Consider the following 20,694-nt stretch of genomic DNA (forward strand, 5'->3'; position numbering starts at 1 on the left):
TGCTTGGTCTGACTCACCCAGTCAGGAGCATAAAATTACAAACGATAAGGGATAAGCAGGCACTCTCTTAATTTGGGTACAAGATGTAATTTATTTATGTTCTGGTATTCATGTGATAGGTAGATAAAAAGGTAAAAATATAAGTAAAAAATAGAGGGTATTAGAGTGATCACCAATAGGTGAGAGGTGATAGATGCCCTGGAAAAAATGTCCTAGGAAAAAATAGTATAAAAGATAGTGAAGAATAGTGGCGAGAATACCTAGATAAGGGTATATCCAAATACAAATCCCTCAGAAAAAATAGTGTGTGACGGGCGGCAGCTGGGCAGTATCCACTATAATCCTCCACTTACTGATGAAGGGATAGACACCCGAAACGCGTTTAAGAGGATTACTGGAATATTCACCACTTGCTACAGAGCAGGAGAGGCACTGCGAACAAGCCTGACAGAGAGTCCGCGATCACGTGACCACATACGTCACTCTTCAGACGCGCGAACCACGCGCCCCGGCGTCCTAGGCAACACGAGGCACGCTGCTGACTCCTGAGAACCGGACTGGATTACAACAGCCAACTACCGGGAACTACCATCAGAGGACCTAAAGAATACAAGCGTCGAGAAGGGTAAGTGATCTCTGTAGCCAGAGACAGTGCGGGACGCCGCACTCAGGCACAGAGCACCCCTTTCTTTCACAGAGTAACATATGGATTATCACCACCAATAGTTATTGCCATATATGCAATAGTACTATCTGCAAACATACCTGTAAAGACGCACCATCCTCTGCTGAGCAGCAAACTGCTAAATTGCTACCTATTATATATCCCACCAACGGAGTCACAACTATACAAAGGGGCAACATAGGATAATAATCCTCTATATAATGATTACACCTTTTACTTGATTTTATTTACCGTTCAGTGGCCACTTTATAAAAGACTGTCAGAACATTTTTCTAATACTTTTCAAGTATTTTTATGAAGGACAATTTTTTCTAAGTTTTTTATTATTCTTTCTTTTATTATCAAGACTTTGTACACTATTTTTTCTGAGGGATTTGTTTTTGGATATACCTTTATCTAGGTATTCTCGCCACTATTCTTCACTATCTTTTATACTATTTTTTCCTAGGACATTTTTTCCAGGGCATCTATCACCTCTCACCTATTGGTGATCACTCTAATACCCTCTATTTTTTACTTATATTTTTACCTTTTTATCTACCTATCACATGAATACCAGAACATAAATAAATGACATCTTGTACCCAAATTAAGAGTGTGCCTGCTTATCCCTTATCGTTTGTAATTGTCGATAAAAGCCTTTGAAACGTATGAAATGCGTGTAATTAGATTTCACTACATCACAGAAACAACTGAAACAAAGATCTAAAAGCAGTTTAGCAGCAAACTTTGTGAAAACTAATATTTGTGTCATTCTCAAAACTTTTGGCCACGACTGTACTAGGTATAGCAGTGGTATATCACACCCAAAAATTGGTGAATTTCACCTGAAAATGTAACAGACAAATTAGTGATTTTTTTTTTATCTGTCTACTAGGTAGAGCAAGGGTATATCACACCCAAAAATTGGTGAATTTCACCCGAATATGTAACAGACAAATTAATGAAATTTTTTACCTGTCTACTAGGTATAGCAGTGGTATATTACACCCAAAATTTGGTGAATTTCACCAGAAAATGTAGCAGACAAATTAGTGAAATGTTTTTACCTGTCTACTAGGTATAGCAGTGGTATATCACACCCAAAAATTTGGGAATTTCACCCGAAAATGTAACAGACAAATTAGCGAAATTACATAAAATTAAATACGTACAAAAAAATAAAAATAAACTTGATTTGTGAGGTGGAGGTCCATATGGAGTAGGAGTTTGAGTAGGCGGTGGACGTAGCGGTGTAGGTGGAAGAGGCGGTGGAGGAGGACAAGGTAGCCAACACTGGTTTTTGGTTTTAATTTATTTTTTATTTTTTTCTAATTAGGGTACACTCCAAAAAAGTGTGAAATATCCAAAATACAACAATGAACAATTGCGCTGTAGTATAACAATGGCTGGTTAGTGCCAGTATACATGTCTTTTCTGCACAAGGTACGGACAAGTCCTGTGGGATCCATGCCTGGTTCATTTTAATGAACGTGAGCTTGTCCACATTGGCTGTGGACAGGCGGCTGCGCTTGTCTGTGATAATGCCCCCTGCCATGCTAAACACACATTCAGACAATACACTGGCTGCAGGGCAGGCCAGGCCAGCACCTCCAAGGCGTAAAGGGTAAGCTCATGCCATGTGCCCAATTTGGAGACCCAGAAGTTGAAGGGGGCAGACTCGTCATTCAGTATATGTAGGCGTGTTCACACATACTGCTCCACCATGTTGTTGAAATGCTGCCTCCTGCTAAGACGTTCCATGTCAGCTGGTGGTGCTGGTTGTTGTGGCGTGCTGACAAAGCTTTTACACATTTCGGCCATGCTAACCCTGCCTTCTGAGGGTGGTGGTGCCCCAGCTGCGTTGGCGACCTCTTCCTCCTCCTCTGTCTTCGCCTTGTGCTTCCACTGTGCCCCCGCTGTCAGGTGGGAATGCCACCAGCAGCGCGTCTACCAGCGTGCGCTTGTACTCGCGCATCTTACGATCACTCTCCAGTGACGGAATTAAGGACAGTACATTGTCCTTGTAACGGGGATCCAGCAGCGTGGCCACCCAGTAATCAGCACAAGTTAGAATGTGGGCAACTCGGCGGTTGTTGCGGAGACACTGCAGCATGTAATCGCTCATGTGTGCCAGGCTGCCCAAAGGCAACGAAAAGCTGTCCTCTGTGGGAGGTGTATCGTCTTTGTCCTCTGTATCTCCCCAGCCACTCACCAGTGATGGCCATGAGCTGGTTTGGGTGACACCCTGCTGTGAGCACGGTTCCTCCTCCTCCATCTCCTCCTCCTCATCCTCCACCTCGTCATCCTCCAGAACTGTGCCCTGGCTGGACAATTGTGTACCTGTCGTTTGTGGGTGCAGGAACCCACCCTCGGAGCCACTTATGAATGACTGACCGGAAGCCCTATGAAATGATCCCTTTCCTCCTCCTCCTCCTCTTGTGCCACATCCTCTTCCATCATTTCAAGGAGGCATAGAAGTGGGATAGTAACACTGAGAACGGCGTTATCGGCACTGGCCATGTTGGTGGAGTACTCGAAACAGCGCAACAAGGAACACAGGTCTAGCATGGAGGCTCAGTCATTGGTGGTGAAGTGGTGCTGTTCCGCAGAGCGACTCACCCGTGCGTGCTGCAGCTGAAACTCCACTATCGCCTGCTGCTGCTCGCACAGTCTGGCCAGCATGTGCAAGGTGGAGTTCCACCTTGTGGGCACATCGCATATGAGGCGGTGAGCGGGAAGGCCGAAGTTACGCTGCAGCGCTGACAGGCGATCAGCAGCAGGGTGAGAACGCCGAAAGCACGCACAGACGGCCCGCACTTTATGCAGCAGCTCTGACATATCGGGGTAATTTTTAAGGAACCTCTGCACCACCAAATTCAGCATGTGCGTCAAACCGGCTAGTCCCAGAGCTGCTACGAGATTTTGCCCATTATCGCACATCAACAGCTCCTGCGCGGTGTGGGGTTTGTCCCCCAAACAGATACGTTTTAAAACTGCCTGCTGTCGTTTACCCCTGGCTGTGCTGAAGTTGGTGGTGAAGGTGTTACGCTGACCGGATGAGGAGCCGGTAGAGGATGAGGAAGCGGAGTAAGAGGAGGCAAAGAGAAGTGCCCTGCAATCCTCAGTGGTGGAAGAACATGCGCCAAACTGCTATCCGCCTCAGGCCCAGTCACCACTGCATTTACCCAGTGTGCTGTTAGGGAGATATAATGTCCCTGACCGTGCTTACTGGTCCACGTATCCGTAGTTAGGTGGACCTTGCCACAGATGGCGTTGTGCAGTGCACACCTGATTTTGACCCCCACTTGGTTGTGCAGGGAAGGGATGGCACGCCTGGAAAAGTAGTGGCGGCTGGGCACGACGTACTGTGGGACAGCCACCGCCATAAGGCTTTTAAAACTCTCCGTCTCCACCAGACGGAATGACAGCATTTCAAAGGACAGTAATTTTGAAATGCTTGCATTCAGGGCCAGGGATCGCGGGTGGGTAGGGGGGTACTTCCTCTTCCGCTCCAGTGTTTGGGAGATGGAGAGCTGAACGCTTCCGTGGGACATTGTGGAGATGCTTGGTGACCCAGTGCTGTGTATACAGATCAGGAAGCGGTTATGCTGTTTCCTGCTCCGGGCCTAGTGATCATGTGATCACTAGGTCCTGAGTAACTAAACAAGCCGCCACTCTGCAGTGCATGGGAGGAGGCTGCATACCTCATGCAACTGGAGCTAATTGGTCAGCCCCAAATACAGGAGAAACTAACAATAAAAAAATGTAATGTTAAAGGGGTTTTCTGAGATTTTTGAACTGATGACCTATCCTCTGGATAGGTCAACAGTATGTGATTGGACCCCCGATACCGGATCAGTATCTGAGTCTGACCCCTGCCTATCAGCTGTTTGAGAAGGCACTGTCACTCGCAGAAGGGTCACGGCCTTCTTGCAGCTTTCCCATGCCATATGATGTCACATTTATTGGTCACATGGCGTAGGCGCAGCTCAGCCCGCTGAAGTGAATGGGGTTGAGCTTGCTACTGTGATTGCTGCTGCCTTCTCAAACAGCTGATAGATGCGTCGTTGATGGCGTTGCAGGACTCCCCCCTAGACAGGGCATTTGTTAGGTGGAAAAGGGACATTGAAGGCTTGGAAGATGTTCATGTTAAAGAATCTAGCTGTACATGGAGATCTACAGTGGTAAGTGCTGGGGATCAGTTGATTCAAGTTAAATGGCTTCATAGGATTTATTATACTCCTGTGAGACTATTTAAAATGGGTAAATTGCCGAACCCTCATTGTACAAGATGTGGACATGAAAAAGGTTGTCTTATACACATGGTTTGGCAGTGTCCGATTATTCATGGCTTCTGGGAAGAGATCCATAAATATTTTAATGACAAACTAGGCTTTCCTAACTCACTAGTCTGTTGGGAGTAGCCAACGAGATTGTTCCAACCAAATTTGGCAGGAAGCTGTATAGAATACTCTTATATTATGCTAGGAAAACTATCCTTCTCAACTGGAAACCTCCTAAGAATCCTACTGTGCAACAATGGGTACATCTAGTTAATGCTGATCTTGAATTATACAAGTTTGTGTATGAGATAAGAGGGACCCCTGATCGCTTCATGAAGATATGGGACCCCTGGATTGGAGCCCAGACTCTAGTACCATAGATGACTGAAAGACTGTTCTGACCAATGAAGGCGTGTGTGAATGTGTGTGCGTGTGTGCAGTACTTTTAATCTTCCTTAGGATTGATATGTTGGGCACTGTGTCGGCAGATAAGAACCGTTTGGCCCATCTAGTCTGCTCAATATACTGAATACTATGGATAGCCCCTGGCCCTATCTTATATGAAGGATGGCCTTATGCCTATCCCATGCATGCTTAAACTCCTTTACTGTATTTGCAGCTACCACTTCTGCAGGAAGGCTATTCCATGCATCCACTACTCTCTCAGTAAAGTAATACTTCCGGATATTACTTTTAAACCTTTGTTCCTCTCGTTTAAAACCATGTCCTCTTGTAGCAGTTTTTCTTCTTTTAAATATGCTCTCCTTTTACCTTGTTGATTCCCTTTATGTATTTAAAAGTTTCTATCATATCCCCTCTGTCTCGTCTTTCTTCCAAGCTATACATGTTAAGGTCCTTTAATCTTTCCTGGTAAGTTTTATCCTGCAATCCATGTACCAGTTTAGTAGCTCTTCTCTGAACTCTCTCCAAAGTATCGATATCCTTCTGGAGATATGGTCTCCAGTACTGAGCACAATACTCCAAATGAGGTCTCACTAGTGCTCTGTAGAGCGGCATGAGCACCTCCCTCTTTCTACTGGTAATTCCTCTCCCTATACACCTAAGCATTCTGCTAGCATTTCCTGCTGCTCTATGACATTGTCTGCCTACCTTTAAGTCTTCTGAAATAATGACCCCTAAATCAGATACTGAGGTTAGGACTGTATCACTGATTTTATATTCTGCTCTTGGGTTTTTACGCCCCAGGTGTATTATTAAATTTTAGTTGCCAGATTTTTGACCATTTCTCTAGTTTTCCTAAATCCTTTTCCATTTGGTGTATCCCTCCAGGAACATCAACCCTGTTACAAATCTTTGTGTCATCAGCAAAAAGACACACCTTACCATCAAGGCCTTCTGCAATTTCGCTGATAAAGATATTAAACAATAAGGGTCCCAGAACAGATCCCTGAGGTACCCCACTGGTAACAAGACCATGGTCTGAATATACTCCATTGACTACAACCCTCTGTTGTCTGTCCCTCAGCCACTGCCTAATCCATTCAACAATATGGGAGTCCAAGCACAAAGACTGCAATTTATTGATAAGCCTTCTATGTGGGACAGTATCAAAAGCCTTACTAAAGTCTAGATAAGCGATGTCTACTGCACCTCCGCCATCTATTATTTTAGTCACCCAATCAAAAAAATCAATAAGATTAGTTTGACATGATCTCCCTGAAGTAAACCCATGCTGTTTTTTATCTTTCAATCCATGGGATTTCAGATGTTCCACAATCCTCTCCTTAAGTATGGTTTCCATTAATTTCCCCACTATTGATATCAGGCTTACTGGCCTATAGTTGCCCGATTCCTCCCTACTACTTTTCTTGTGAATGGGCACAACATTTGCTAATTTCCAATCTTCTGGGACGACTCCTGTTACCAGTGATTGGTTAAATAAATCTGTTAATGGTTTTGCTAGTTCACCGCTAAGCTCTTTTAATACCTTTGGGTGTATCCCATCAGGCCCCTGTGACTTATTTGTAGTAATTTTAGACAGCTGACTTAGAACCTCTTCCTCTGTAAAGACACATGGATCCAAAGATGAATTAGTCTTCCTTCCTAACTGAGGTCCTTTTCCTTCATTTTCCTTTGTAAAAACTGAACAGAAGTATTCATTGAGGCAGTCAGCTAGTTCTTTATCTTCTTCCATATACCTTCCATCTTTTGTTTTTAATTTGGTAATTCCTTGTTTTAGTTTCCTTTTTTCATTTATGTATCTGAAGAATGTCTTATCGCCTTTTTTCACTAACTGAGCTAATTTCTCTTTTGCGTGGGCTTTAGAAGCTCTTATAACTTGTTTGGCCTCTCTCTTCCTAATCTTATAAATTTGCCTGTCATCCTCCTCGTTTGTTTTTGTTTTTTTTATAATTACTAAGTGCTATCTTTTTGTTTTTAATGATTTTGGCCACTTCTGCTGAGTACCACAGTGGTCTCTTCCTTTTTTTGCTTTTACTGACAAGCCTACATAGCTTCTAGCCCTGCGCCATGTGACTGTAAACTGTATATCCCAAAATATGTCAAAATGACCGTAAAAAAAAGGAGATATAAATTAAAAATATATTTTAGTTGCATTTTGCACTATTAAAAAATAAATAAAAAAGGGTGAAACACATACTTAATTTTTTTTTACATTTTTCCAGGTATAAAAAAAAAAGATACTTAATTAAAAATGGCATAAAAATATATAAAGCCCCATGTATCACTCAGAAAAAACATGAAATTATCACAGAAAAAAACATGTTATGGCTTTAAGCCATGTACAAAAAAAAAGAAAAATTTGTCTGGTCAGGAAGGGGAGTAAGGCTACGGCTGCACAACAATATTTGCTGCGCGACTATTCGTCGCACTAATGTCGAGTCACATTTTTTATAATGACAGTCTATGGTGTTGCACTGTTACATGCGACACGCTGTGACTGCAACACGACAGGCGCACAAAGATCCATTCAAGTTGGATTTTTGTGCTACTGTCGTCGCAGTATGTTGCATGTCGCAGTGCGAAATCATAGACTATCATTACAAAATGTCACACAACATTACTGCGACATAAATGTCCCGCGACACACGTCAAAGTGTAGTTGTACTCTTTTGTCAAGTAGCCATACCTTAAGGGGATCAGTCTTGAACTTGTTAAATCTGCAAAGATACCTTTGTGACCAGAAACAGAGTTAGGGCGGGTTCGTATTGGCGTTATGGCATTCTGTTATAGGTTCCATTATAACAAAGTTATAACGGAATATAACTGAATTTTAGGACGGAAAACAAAGCAGAAGCCTTTAAGAGGCGTTCCGTTTTGCTCCATCCTAATACATGTCTATGGGCCAGATAACAATTCCGTTTTATTTCTGTTATCCATGACAGAAAAAATTGTCCTCTGTTATAACGGAACCTATAACAGAAGGCCATAAAGCCAATGCGAACCCGCCCTTAGCATTGCAGAAAAAAGAACTTCAAGTGCCCTAAGGGTGGTCCAAACCTGGCAAGTGCTCCAACTCTCGTCAGTAAACCCTGCCCAACACCTCAGCCTTGGTGTAGATTCATAGCTCCAGTGTTGTGCTATATCAGTGTGTGGGCTTAGTTTTTCTCTGCAAAGCCAAGTCAATCTGTGCTCAAAAATATGTTTGAACATGTATATTAAGGGAACCTGTCATGTTTAATCTGCAGGCACCATGCTACAGAGCAGCCATAGCTGAGAAGATTGATATATAGCTCTGTAGGAAAAGATTCAGTATACTCTATTACTATAATTATTACTATAATTATTACTACTCTAATAATTGCTAAAACTATAATAATTTGATTTAATTGTTCTTTTTTTTTTTACTTTATATTTTGGCAAATTTTTTTCTTCTTTTTTTTTTAACATGGCATAAAAACTTTATTTTTTTGCTTTACATGGGGGAAAATTGGAAAAATAGAAGAAAAAATTTAATTTCCTTGTGTTTTCTGTTTATAATTTTATGTGTTTGGTTTAATCCAGAGACATTTAGGACATAAAATAATCCCTGCACTTTGTACCACCTACATTATCACTATTTCTTCCTTTTTTCATTTTGTGTTTAGGTTGTATGTGGGAGCTATATACAGGTGCAAAGCACACTTGTGCAGAAAGTTGTATTATTTCACATAATTTATTTTTATCCCTTCCTTCTTCCCTTTACCTTCTTTATTCCTGCCTGATCATTTCATCTCCCTGCATCCCCTGACCCTCAGTTCAGACCTGAGCGTTTTACAGCGCGTTCCTACGCGCTGTAAAACGCTCAACAAGGAGAAACCAATGCTTCCCTATGGGAATGGTTCTCACCTGGGCGCTTTACAGCGCGTACGATCGCGCTGTAAAACGCCCGACGCTCAAACAAGTACATGAGCGTTTTTTGGGGCGTTTGTCGCGCGTTCCCGTACATAGACTTTCGGGAACGCGCGACAATGTGTGTTCACTTGTCTCTGTATGTGCGCTTGTAAACGCCCGTACAATCGCGCATACAGAGCGCTCCTTTCAGAACGATCTGGTGTGAACCCAGCGTTAAAGGGAATCTGTCACCTATTTTGACCATAAAAAACTGTTAACATAGCAATGTGCAATAAAGTACCTTCATTCCAGCATGTGTCCTCTTTCTTTTATTCAACTTTTCATTCAGATTAAAAAGCGATTTTTCTGATATACAAATGATGTCTCAACTCTGCTCTAGTGCCCAGCTCGCTTTTCTTCCAAGCCCAGCACGCCTCCTAAGAAATAAATGTACTCCCACATCGGAGCTGAACGGCGCCGCCCCCTCCACTACGTAATTAAATTTATTCACTGCACCGTCCTTGCTTCCTCCTCTCTTGGCCTCCGAAATCCCGCGCAGGCGCAGTATCGCTGAGTGCCTGCGCCTGTACGATACTCCTGCTCCTGAGGGCAACAGCGCTCTGATTACGTCACTGGACTCGGCGCATGCCCAGTGACACTATTGAGGCTGTTGCCCTCTGGAGCAGGAGTATTGTACAGGCGCAGGCACTCAGCGATATTGCACCTGCGCGGGATTTCGGAGGCCAAGAGAGGAGGAAGCAAGGACAGTGCAGTGAATAAATTAAATGACGTAGTGGAGGGGGCGGCGCCGTTCGGCACCGATGTGGGAGTACATTTATTTCTTAGGAGGCGTGCTGGGCTTGGAAGAAAGGCGGGCTGGGCACTGCAGGGGGGCGTTACTGGGTACTAGAGCAGATTAATAACGCCCCTCTGGGCACCTTGAGACTTCATTTGCATATCAGAAAAATCGCATTTTCATCTGAATGAAAAGTTGAATAAAAGAAAGAGGACACATGCTGGAATGAAGGTACTTTATTGCACATTGCTATGTTAACGGTTTTATATGGTCAAAATAGGTGACAGATTCCCTTTAAGGACGCAGTCAATTTTGTTTTTTGGAATTTTCCTCTTTTGCTCCTCGCCTTCCAAGACCCATAACTGTTTAAATGTTCTGTTCACATAGCCACATGAGGGCTTATTTTTTACCGGACAGGTTAGATTTTTTTAATGCCACCATCTATCATAGCTTGTACAGGAAAATTGGATTTGTGGTGTGAAGTTGGAAAGACAAAAATGCAATTCTGCCATGTTTTTCTGGGCTTTGTGTTTACAGCATTCACTATGCGTTAAAAATGACCATCTTATTCTGCGGATCAGTATGAATACCAAATTTATATAGTTTCTATTATGTTTTACTACTTAGAAAAAATAAACAAAAACTAAAAAAAAAAATCTTTTATTTTCATCCTCAAAAAATAGGGTATCACTAGTCACACGAGACCTGGCTGTAGGGAGAGTGAGTGATCATGTGTGACCACCAGCACACAGCATATTAAGAGGACATGCACACTGCTATACACTTTGACCTCCAGGTGACGCCATACTATGCAAGAAAATCACTAAACTAGCTGTAGCCCTATGTAAGAAAGAAAAATGAACACATCACTAGTTTCATTGAAGAATCATATTAAGTGATTAATCAGAAGAAAAATTATAAGTTAGGTTATTGGCTACCCGCCCACTATTATAAACTGATGTAGTAATATGGACAATGGACAAATGCTGAACATTTCAGGAAACTGTTTGTAGACTGTAAACATTACCGTATCACTAGTAAAGTCATATAGGGTTGGCTCTTGATCAAACGATTCTGCATTTTCATTGCTTGGGAGAACTGTCCAGCTGTCTCCTGCCGGAGGGGCACTGGAAAGCTGGTAGGAAAGGGTTTTCATCGGCCTTCCATCTGCCATTAAAATGTAAAACGGCAAATACTGAGAATAGTTGTATTACTTATATAAAAAATGCACTGTTATTTGATAATTAAATGTGATAATTAGAGTGTTTTATACTGATGACCTATCCTCTGGATAGGTAGTGAGTAGCTGATTGGTGGGGTCCCGACACCCCTGCCAATCAGTCGTTTGAATAGGCCTTGGCTGTCTACTGGATAGTGGCTATGCTTGGTATGGCAGCTTAAATGAGACTGAGCTGCACCTAGGCCATGTGACCTATGAACGAGATGCCACTGGCCTAAGGTAAGCTGTTGAGGCCCTTAAGGGAGCACCGCAGCTTCTTCAAGCAGCTGATCGTGGGGGTGCCGGGAGTTGGACCCCCACCAATCTGATACAGATGACCTATCCTGAGGATACAGTAGGTCATCAGTATAAAACATTCGGACAACCCCTTTAACACATTTATTAAAGGGTGTTCAGGATTTTCCTTGCAGTGCCACAGTAACTTAAAGGGGCTCTGTCACTTCAGTAAGTGGCATTATCATGTAGAGAAAGTTAATACAAGGCACTTACTAATGTATTGTGATTGTCCATATTGCCTCCTTTGCTGGCTGGATCCATTTTTCCATCGCATTATACACTGCTTGTTTCCAGGGGTTGCAACCACCCTGCAATCCAGCAGTGGTGGTTTTTCTTGCACAGTATAGTAAAAAATGCTGGCCTCTCTGGTGGCCGGGACTGTGGGAGCTCAGATGGGCTGGTGCTTTTCCTATAGTGTGCACGAACGGCCACCTCTGATGGATTGCAGGGAGGTTGCAACCCCTGGAAACGAGCAATGTATAATATGATGGAAAAAGGAATCTAGCCAACAAAGGACGCAATATGGACAATCACAGTACATTAGTAACTGCTTTGTATTAACTTTCTCTACATGATAAATGCCATTTGCTGAAGTGAGACAACCCCTTTAAAGGGAACCTGTCACCAGGATTTTGGGTATAGAGCTGAGGACATGGGTTGCTAGATGGCCACTAGCACATCCGCAATACCCAGTCCCCATAGCTCTGTGTGCTTTTATTGTGTAAAAAAACTGATTTGATACATATGCAAATTAACATAAAAGAGTCATATCTTACTTGTGTGACCAGAGAAGAGTCATATTTTCAAGCTATGACTCTTCTCAGGTTAATTTGCATATGTAACAAATCGTTTTTTTTCCACAATAAAAGCACACAGAGCTATGGGGACTGGATATTGTGGATGTGCTAGCGGCCATCTAGCAACCCATGTCCTCAGCTCTATACCCCAAATCCAGATGACAGGTTCCCTTTAATGGCCCTCTATTGACTCCATATAGAAATAGTGAGGCAAGCTGGTAGCATTACTTTCTTTAAAGTCAACATTCACATGTTTTATTATGTTCTATCTGGGTACAGTATAGGATAAAGGGGGTACACTAAGCTTGAGCATATACAGCTGCAAAGAAAAAAAGGGGTCAGTCAACACATCCCAATGCGCAAGTACACGTTGCTATGGCTGAAAACACAAAGGAAAAAAAATAATGCAACAGCACTCTGCAAACCAAATAAAGTACCAAATAGCGTTATAATGCTAATGCTACGCTTATTAAGTAAATTTGAGATTCTTGGCAAATACATTTTGTACAAAATTATTTGGGCCCGTCTGCCACACGTCAAGGCGATCTCTATAAGACAGGAACCTAACACTAAATTCTATCTGTTATGTGCCATGACGGCTACCATACAATTCAGGGACTGTAGGTTCCACATGCATGCTGGGCCCACCTTAATTTTTGTCATTTTCTCATTGCATTCGTTGGGGGCCATCTGGCACCAGGAGAGGTGTGGAGTGGGCTCGGCATGCATGTTGGTACATGCATTCCCTGGATTTAATGGAAGCCATTTTGGCACCAAAAATGACAAAAATTAAGGTGGGCCCAGCATGCATGTGGAACATGCACTCCCTGAATTTTATGGTAGCCGTCATGGCACATAACAGGTAGTATTTAGTGTTAGGTTCCCATCTTACAGAGATCGCCTTGACTTTTGTACAAAATGTATTTGCCAAGAATCTCAAATTTACTTAATAAGCATAGCATTAGCATTAGAACATTTTTTTGTACTTTATTTGATTTGCAGAGTGCTGTTGCATTGTATTTTTTTCTTGGAGCATATACAGCATTACATTAATTGATGCGTTATGTTAGTGTAAGGGTTTGATCAGACATGCAGGTCTTTTGATACAGATTTTGAAGCCCAAACCACGAATGGATAAAAAAAAAAAAAAAAAGTAATATTTGTCCTTACTGTGACTACTTTTTCAGTCCTTACTGTGACTGCAGTCAGTAGAGTCAGTTCAGCTCAGTTTGTCTCAGTTACATGCCCAATCTGGCACCAGTGGCGTGGAAGACCGAGGAAGACCATGCAGCTGCTATAGGGCTTGTGGGGAAGGAAGGCCTGCAGTGAACCAAAGGCCTCGTCCCTAAATTACATTCAATACAGGCTCCTGTCCAGCTCCAGTCTAGAATCATAACAAGTCCATGTACATTTAGTAAAGGAACTGCACAGAAAATACTGCAGTTCACAGGTTAGAAAGGTGCATCTGCCAGGACCTGTGATGACATAATCACAGGTCCTTCAACCCCCAACAGCATGGAAAAGAACTGCAAGATAAGCTCTCCATTAAGACTAGAATGGAGTGGTAGCAGGAGGTCCTCCCCTTTTCTCTTCATTCCCCCCCTCCCCAATCCCTGTTTTTAATCATAACTGGCCAAATTGTGCCGAAAGTGTAAAAATTTTGTGTGGCCACCATTATTTTCCAGCACTGCCTTAACTCTCTTGGGCATGGAGTTCACTAGAGCACAGGTTGCCACTGGAATCCTCTTCCACTCCCATGATGACATGGTGGATGTTAAAGACCTTGTGTTCAGCCACCTTCTGTTTGAGGTTTCCCCACAGATGCTCAATAGGGTTTAGGTCTGGAGACATGCTTGGCCAGTCCAGCACCTTTACCTTGAGTTTCTTTATCAAGGCAGTGGTCATCTTGGAGGTGTGTTTGGAGTCGTTATCATGTTAGAATATTGCTCTACGGTCCAGTTTACGAAGGGAGGGGATCATGCTCTGCTTCAGTATGTCACAGTACATGTTGACATTCATGGTTCCATCAATGAAGTTGAGCTCCACACAGCCGGCAGCACTCATGCACCCCCAAACAGTGACACCCATGCTTGACTGTAAGCAAGACGCACTTGTCTTCGTACTCCTCACCTGGTTGCCACCACACACGCTTGACACTATCTGAACCAAATAAGTTTATCTTGGTCTCATTAGACCACAGGGCATGGTTCCAGTAATCCATGTCCTTAGTTGGCTTGTCTTCAGCAAACTGTTTGCTCACTCTTTAGTGCAAGCATGTCAAACTCAAAGGCTAACATGGGCCAAAAAAACAAAATTTAAGTTTATGTGGGCCGCATCAAAAAAAAATAAAAAAATCGGACATTTTCATAGAACAACATTGTTGTTTCATGACTGCTGACCCCCAACATCCCGTTGCCCAATAACACAAGTGAGACCTATATATATATACAAATATTAAACTTCACTATAAGACGCACCTAGGTTTTTGAGGAGGAAAATAAGAAAAAAATATTTTTAACCAAAAGTTGTGCTTTTGGTGGTCTTTGAATTAATGGTGGTCTGTGCATGACACTATTATGGGGATCTGTGGATGACGCAGTCATGTGGGGGATCTGTGGATGGCACTGTTATGGGGGACCTGTGGATGGCACTGTTATAGGGGATCTGTGGATGGCACTGTTATGGGGGATCTATGGATGGCACTGTTATGGGGGATCTGTGGATGGCGCTGTTATGGGGGATCTGTGGATGGTGCTGTTATGGGGGATCTGTGGATGGCACTGTTATGGGGGATCTGTGGATGGCACTGTTATGGGGATCTGTGGATGGCACTGTTATGGGGGATCTGTGGATGGCACTGTTATGGGGGATCTGTGGATGGCACTGTTATGGGGGATCTGTGGATGGTACTGCTATGGGGTGGGATATCTGTGGATGGCATTGTTATGGGGTGGGGGGATCTGTGGATGGCATTGTTATGGGGTGGGGGATCTGTGGATGGCACTGTTATGGGGTGGGGGATCTGTGGATGGTGCTGTTATGGGGGATCTGTGGATGGCATTGTTATGAGGTGGGGGATCTGTGGATGGCACTGTTATGGGGTGGGATATCTGTGGATGGTACTGCTATGGGGTGGGATATCTGTGGATGGCATTGTTATGGGGTGGGGGATCTGTGGATGGTGCTGGTATGGGGGATCTGTGGATGGCATTGTTATGAGGTGGGGGATCTGTGGATGGCACTGTTATGGGGTGGGATATCTGTGGATGGTACTGCTATGGGGTGGGATATCTGTGGATGGCATTGTTATGGGGTGGGGGATCTGTGGATGGTGCTGTTATGGGGGATCTGTGGATGGCATTGTTATGAGGTGGGGGATCTGTGGATGGCACTGTTATGGGGTGGGATATCTGTGGATGGTACTGCTATGGGGTGGGATATCTGTGGATGGCATTGTTATGAGGTGGGGGGATCTGTGGATGGAACTGTTATGGGGGGGATCTGTGGATGACACTGCTATATGTCATCCACAGATCCCCCTCATAACAGTTTCCCCCAATACACCGAAGTATTTATAAATGTGAATCCTTATCCTGTTATTAAGTTGAATTAACGCTGCGCTCTCCCATGTTCCCATGTTCCCCTGTATCCCCACAGCACTTACGAACACGCTTCCATAGCAGGCAGAGCAGACGGCACCAGTAACGTCACTCACTGACGTCGCGCGTCTGCTCCGCCTGCTTCATTCATAAAGTGGGCGGAGCAGGCGCTCGACGTCAGTGAGTGACGTTACTGCTGCCGTCCGCTCTGCCTGCTATTGAAGCTTAAGTAAGTGCTATGGGGATACAGGGGAACATGGGAACATGGGAGAGGGCAGCGTTAGTTCAACTTAATAACAGGATAAGGATTCACGTTTATAAATAAAGCACTTACTTAAGCTTCAATAGCAGGCAGAGCGGACAGCAGCAGTAACGTCACTCACTGACGCCTGCTCCACCCACTTTATGAATGAAGCAGGCGGAGCAGACGCGCGACGTCAGTGAGTGACATTACTGGTGCCGTCCGCTCTGCCTGCTATGGAAGCGTAACCAGAGCAATGAATATCTTTGCCGGGCCGCAAAGATATTCATTGCGGGCCGCATGCGGCCCGCGGGCCGCATGTTTGACACCCATGCTTTAGTGCATCATCTTTAGAAGAGGCTTTCTTCTGGAAAGACAGTCATACAGACCAATTTGATGCAGTGTGCGATGTATGGTCTGAGCACCAGGCCCGGCGCTATAATAAGGCAGACCAAGCGGCTGCCTTAGGGTGCAGAGAAGGGGGGTGGCGGAAAAATGAAACTTTTTTTTATTTTCTATTAATCACTTGCACGCCACCGGCCACCTGCGGCTGTTGTCCTCTGTGTGGTGGTCCTGATATCTTCTCTCTGGGCTCCGGAGTCCTGACAAATCCATGTTTGAGGACCTTTCCCACTCAGCCAATCAGTGGCCGCAGCTGTGTCACGTGTCACATCACCCCCCTATGTCACATTTCTCCCCCTTCATGTCACATTTCTCCCCCCATGTCACATTTCAACCCCCTCCATGTCACATTTCAACCCCCTCCATGTCACATTTCACCCCCTCCATGTCACATTTCACCCCCTCCATGTCAAATTTTAACCTCCTCCATGTCACATTTCAACCCCCTCCATGTCACATTTCTCCCCCTCCATGTCACATTTCAACCTCCCCCATGTCACATTTCTCCCCCCTCCATGTCACATCACCCCCTCCGTGTCACATTTCTCATCCCACACCATGTAACATCACCCCCTCCATGTCACATTTCCCCCCTTCCATGTCACATCACCCCATCCTTTTTAAATCACCCCCACCGAGTTCTGATGGGGAGGGGGGGGGGGGGCAAAATGTAGCTTCGCTTGTTTTGGCAAAAATCCTTGCACCGGCCCTGCTGAGGACTGACAGGCTGACCCCTCAGCCCTTTAACCTCTGCAGCAATGCTGGCAGCACTCATATGTCTATTTTGAAAAGACAACCTCTGGATATGACGCTGAGCACGTGCACTCAACTTCTTTGGTCGACCATTGCGAGGCCTGTTCTGAGTGGAACCTGTCTTGTTAAACCGCTGTATGGTCTTGGCCACTCTTCTGCAGCTCAGTTTCAGGGTGCTGGCAATCTTCTTATAGCCTAGGCCGTCTTTATGTAGAGAAACAATTCTTTTTTTTCAGATCCTCAGAGAGTTCTTTGCCATGAGGTGCCATGTTGAACTTCCAGTGACCAGTATGAGACATTGTGAGAGCGATAAGACCAAATTTAACACACCTACTCCCCATTCACAACTGAGACCTTGCAACCCTAACTAGTCACATGACATCTGCCAAACTGCTAATTGGGCACAATTTGGCCATTGTCACTTAAGGGTGTACTCACTTTTGTTGCGAGCGGTTTAGACATTAATGGCTGTGTGTTGAGTTATTTTGAGGGGACACCAAATGTACACTGTTATACAAGCTGTATACTGACTACTTTACATTGTATCAAAGTGTCATATCTTCAGTGTTGTCCCAGGAAAAGTTACAATAAAATATTTACATAAATGTGAGGGGTGTACTCACTTTTGTGAGATACTGTACATATAGTACTGTAGATAGTTACAATTACCACTACCTCATGTACCTCACATAGTGGCCTTAATGTATAACTAACCACATATATCTGTACAAACTGCATCTATCATACCTTGTATGTCTAACATCAGTACACTTCTATATATAATATATATATATATACACTGCATATATTATACAGTATAATAGATGCAGTGGGCATAGATATATAGTATATCCAGCAGTGTACTGATATGTGAGGAACAAGGTATAATACACCCAGTGGATACAGATATATAGTATATACAGCAGAGTACTGATGTAATTTAAACCTCGTATCTCACATATCAGTACAGTTCTGTATATACTATATATCTGTACACACTGCATCCATTATACCTCTATCTGACTGTCGGTAACATGCGACCTGTGACGTCACAACTTCTTTTACCCACTCCATTCTTCCTACTAGCAGGAGGTTCTCTGACTCCAACTCCAGCCTTACTGCTCCTGTCCTGCAAGTCCTAAACAGAGGTGAGACATTTAAATGGGGACAATGCTGCTGCCAGTGGAGGACTGTTGTCAGAGGACTATAATGCTGGGTATTTTGTACTTTATGGTGGTATTTATTTGGTGCTGTTGGGGAGATATTTTGTGCTGCAATGTTGTATTTATATGGTGAAGTTGGGAAGGTAATTTGGCAATGCATGCTGGTATCAGATGGTGCTCAGAGGTATTTTGAGCTTTATCATGGTATGTGTTGATGTTGGGGAGGGTAAAGTATGTCCCTGACCACGTGATTAGGCATTTTTGTGTTCCACTTTTATTTCCTTTCTTGTATTCATGGGTTACATAAGGTATAGACCAAGTAAAGCAATAGTCACCTCTGCAGTGTGCACTGTGCACCATTATTTTTAAGCAATAAAATGTGGGCTGGCAGGGTTTGTGCCAGGGCTGTTTTGTAATCCCAGTCCAGCCCTGATGGCACACTATATAACACCCAGCAGCAAGCACAGTTCATGAGGCAAAGGGAGGGGCCAGGAATGGGTAGTGGGAGGGACAATGAGTGGGGCAGAGGTGCCCAATTTACATTCTTCCTATGGGGCCCAGTGATTTCTGGGTGTGCCTCTGTCTGGCACTTCCATTATCCTCTAACGGAGCAGAACAAAAATAACTGGCGTTGATGTGAATTTACCCAATACGTAATTTATTAATTTATATCTCTGCTATTTCTGAGCTTAGGAGACATGTGCTCGGTCCTATCAGTGATTGACGTGCATACAGGGATAACTGTCAATCACTGATAGGACTTCCCTTATGGCTCCTAAACTCAGAAATAGCAGATATAAGGGAATTAATTACATGTTTTGCTGAATCTTTTCCCACAAAACTATCTAACTATCTGTCTGCTCATCTCCTCCTGCTCTATAACCTGCTGCCTGACGATTGGCTTACGTTTTCATGGCGACAGGTTGCCTTTGGCTTCGATATTATATGTGGAATGTTCACTCGACAAGGTACGTGTTGTCTGACATCTGTAGGTTGTTCTTTCCTGTTCCTGAGAACTAAATGGTTAAAATGGGTCTGTTGTGGTTGAACAGTGTTCACACTGCTAAGGTTATGGTTCGGTTGACAATGCATTGGTGTGTGAATTGTTTTTAGTTTACATGGTGATGTATGTCTGAGAACAACATATATCTTATATAAGAAAAAAAACAGAATACTAGGATTAGTTATGACCAGTGACCTACAGAAATTTACATTTATTAGGTTAAATCTGCACAATTTTCAGTCTGCATTATTTTGCAGATCACATGCAGACCCATTCATTTCTATGGGGCCACAAAATATGCGGACTGCATATGGATCTTTTCCGTGTGCTGTCTGCATCCGTGCAGCCGAGCCAGAAATGATATTCTTGTCCGTTTTGCATGTAAAAAGTTTGGGATGCACATGGACCGCATTCGTATTTTGTGGTTGCCGATTGGCAGGCCGCAAAACGGATACGGTTGTGTGAATGTAGCCTTATAGAGAGGGGATGCAGTGATTGTTGTGCTGCACAGGCGGATTACGGTATATTTATAGAAAAATGAATACCACTAAAACCTCACGAGCTTATTGTATCATGTAATGTACTTTCGCAATAAAAAGAATATAAGGCAAATTAGTGCATTCTGGCCCTAATAAAGCACTGAGTCTTCCTCATTTACTGGTATCAGCCATCCATACTAAATAAATATTGCAGGCTGCAGTCCATTATAGCCGGACCCTTCTTGTAACAGTAATGTAATCCTGAAGATAAAGCTTTTTTATAGTCTGAACTAGAGACAGCGTGTAAACATAACTCCAGCTGAGCACACACTGCTCCATGCCATGGCTTATAACACATCTAATATTAGACGTGGGCAGAGAAACATGTTCCTGGATCAACAATGTGGTATCTGCTCCATACGGACCACTGACCACTGATAGAATATCTATAGAACTCAGGCTATAGATAAATGACAATTAGAATGTTAGATAAATAACAGATTGATAGACTAGCCTACGGTGATACACATTAGATGTACGTTGGCCAAACCCACTGATTTCAGTGGGACCAGCTGATCTTCTTTTGTGTAAGGGGTCCCCATCTTTCCCCAAACAGGAGGGATTGGGCACTTCCCAGGATTGGTACACATTCCCAATCCTTTTGTTCTCGGAAGAAAAGACAATGTCAGAAGAACCTGGCAG

General features: G+C 43.6%; 1 protein-coding gene across 1 annotated transcript in view; it reads right to left on the bottom strand.

Moving 5' to 3' along the window:
- ERICH6 (glutamate rich 6) overlaps nucleotides 1-20,694 on the bottom strand; it is a 131,971-nt gene that overhangs the window by 24,499 nt on the left and 86,778 nt on the right. The window contains exon 10 of the mRNA XM_040428088.1: nucleotides 11,067-11,206. Coding sequence (XP_040284022.1) covers nucleotides 11,067-11,206 — 140 coding nt within the window. The remainder of the gene's footprint in view (nucleotides 1-11,066; nucleotides 11,207-20,694) is intronic.

This window comes from Bufo bufo, chromosome 4 (genome assembly GCF_905171765.1).
Source record: "Bufo bufo chromosome 4, aBufBuf1.1, whole genome shotgun sequence".
Lineage (NCBI taxonomy): Eukaryota > Metazoa > Chordata > Amphibia > Anura > Bufonidae > Bufo > Bufo bufo.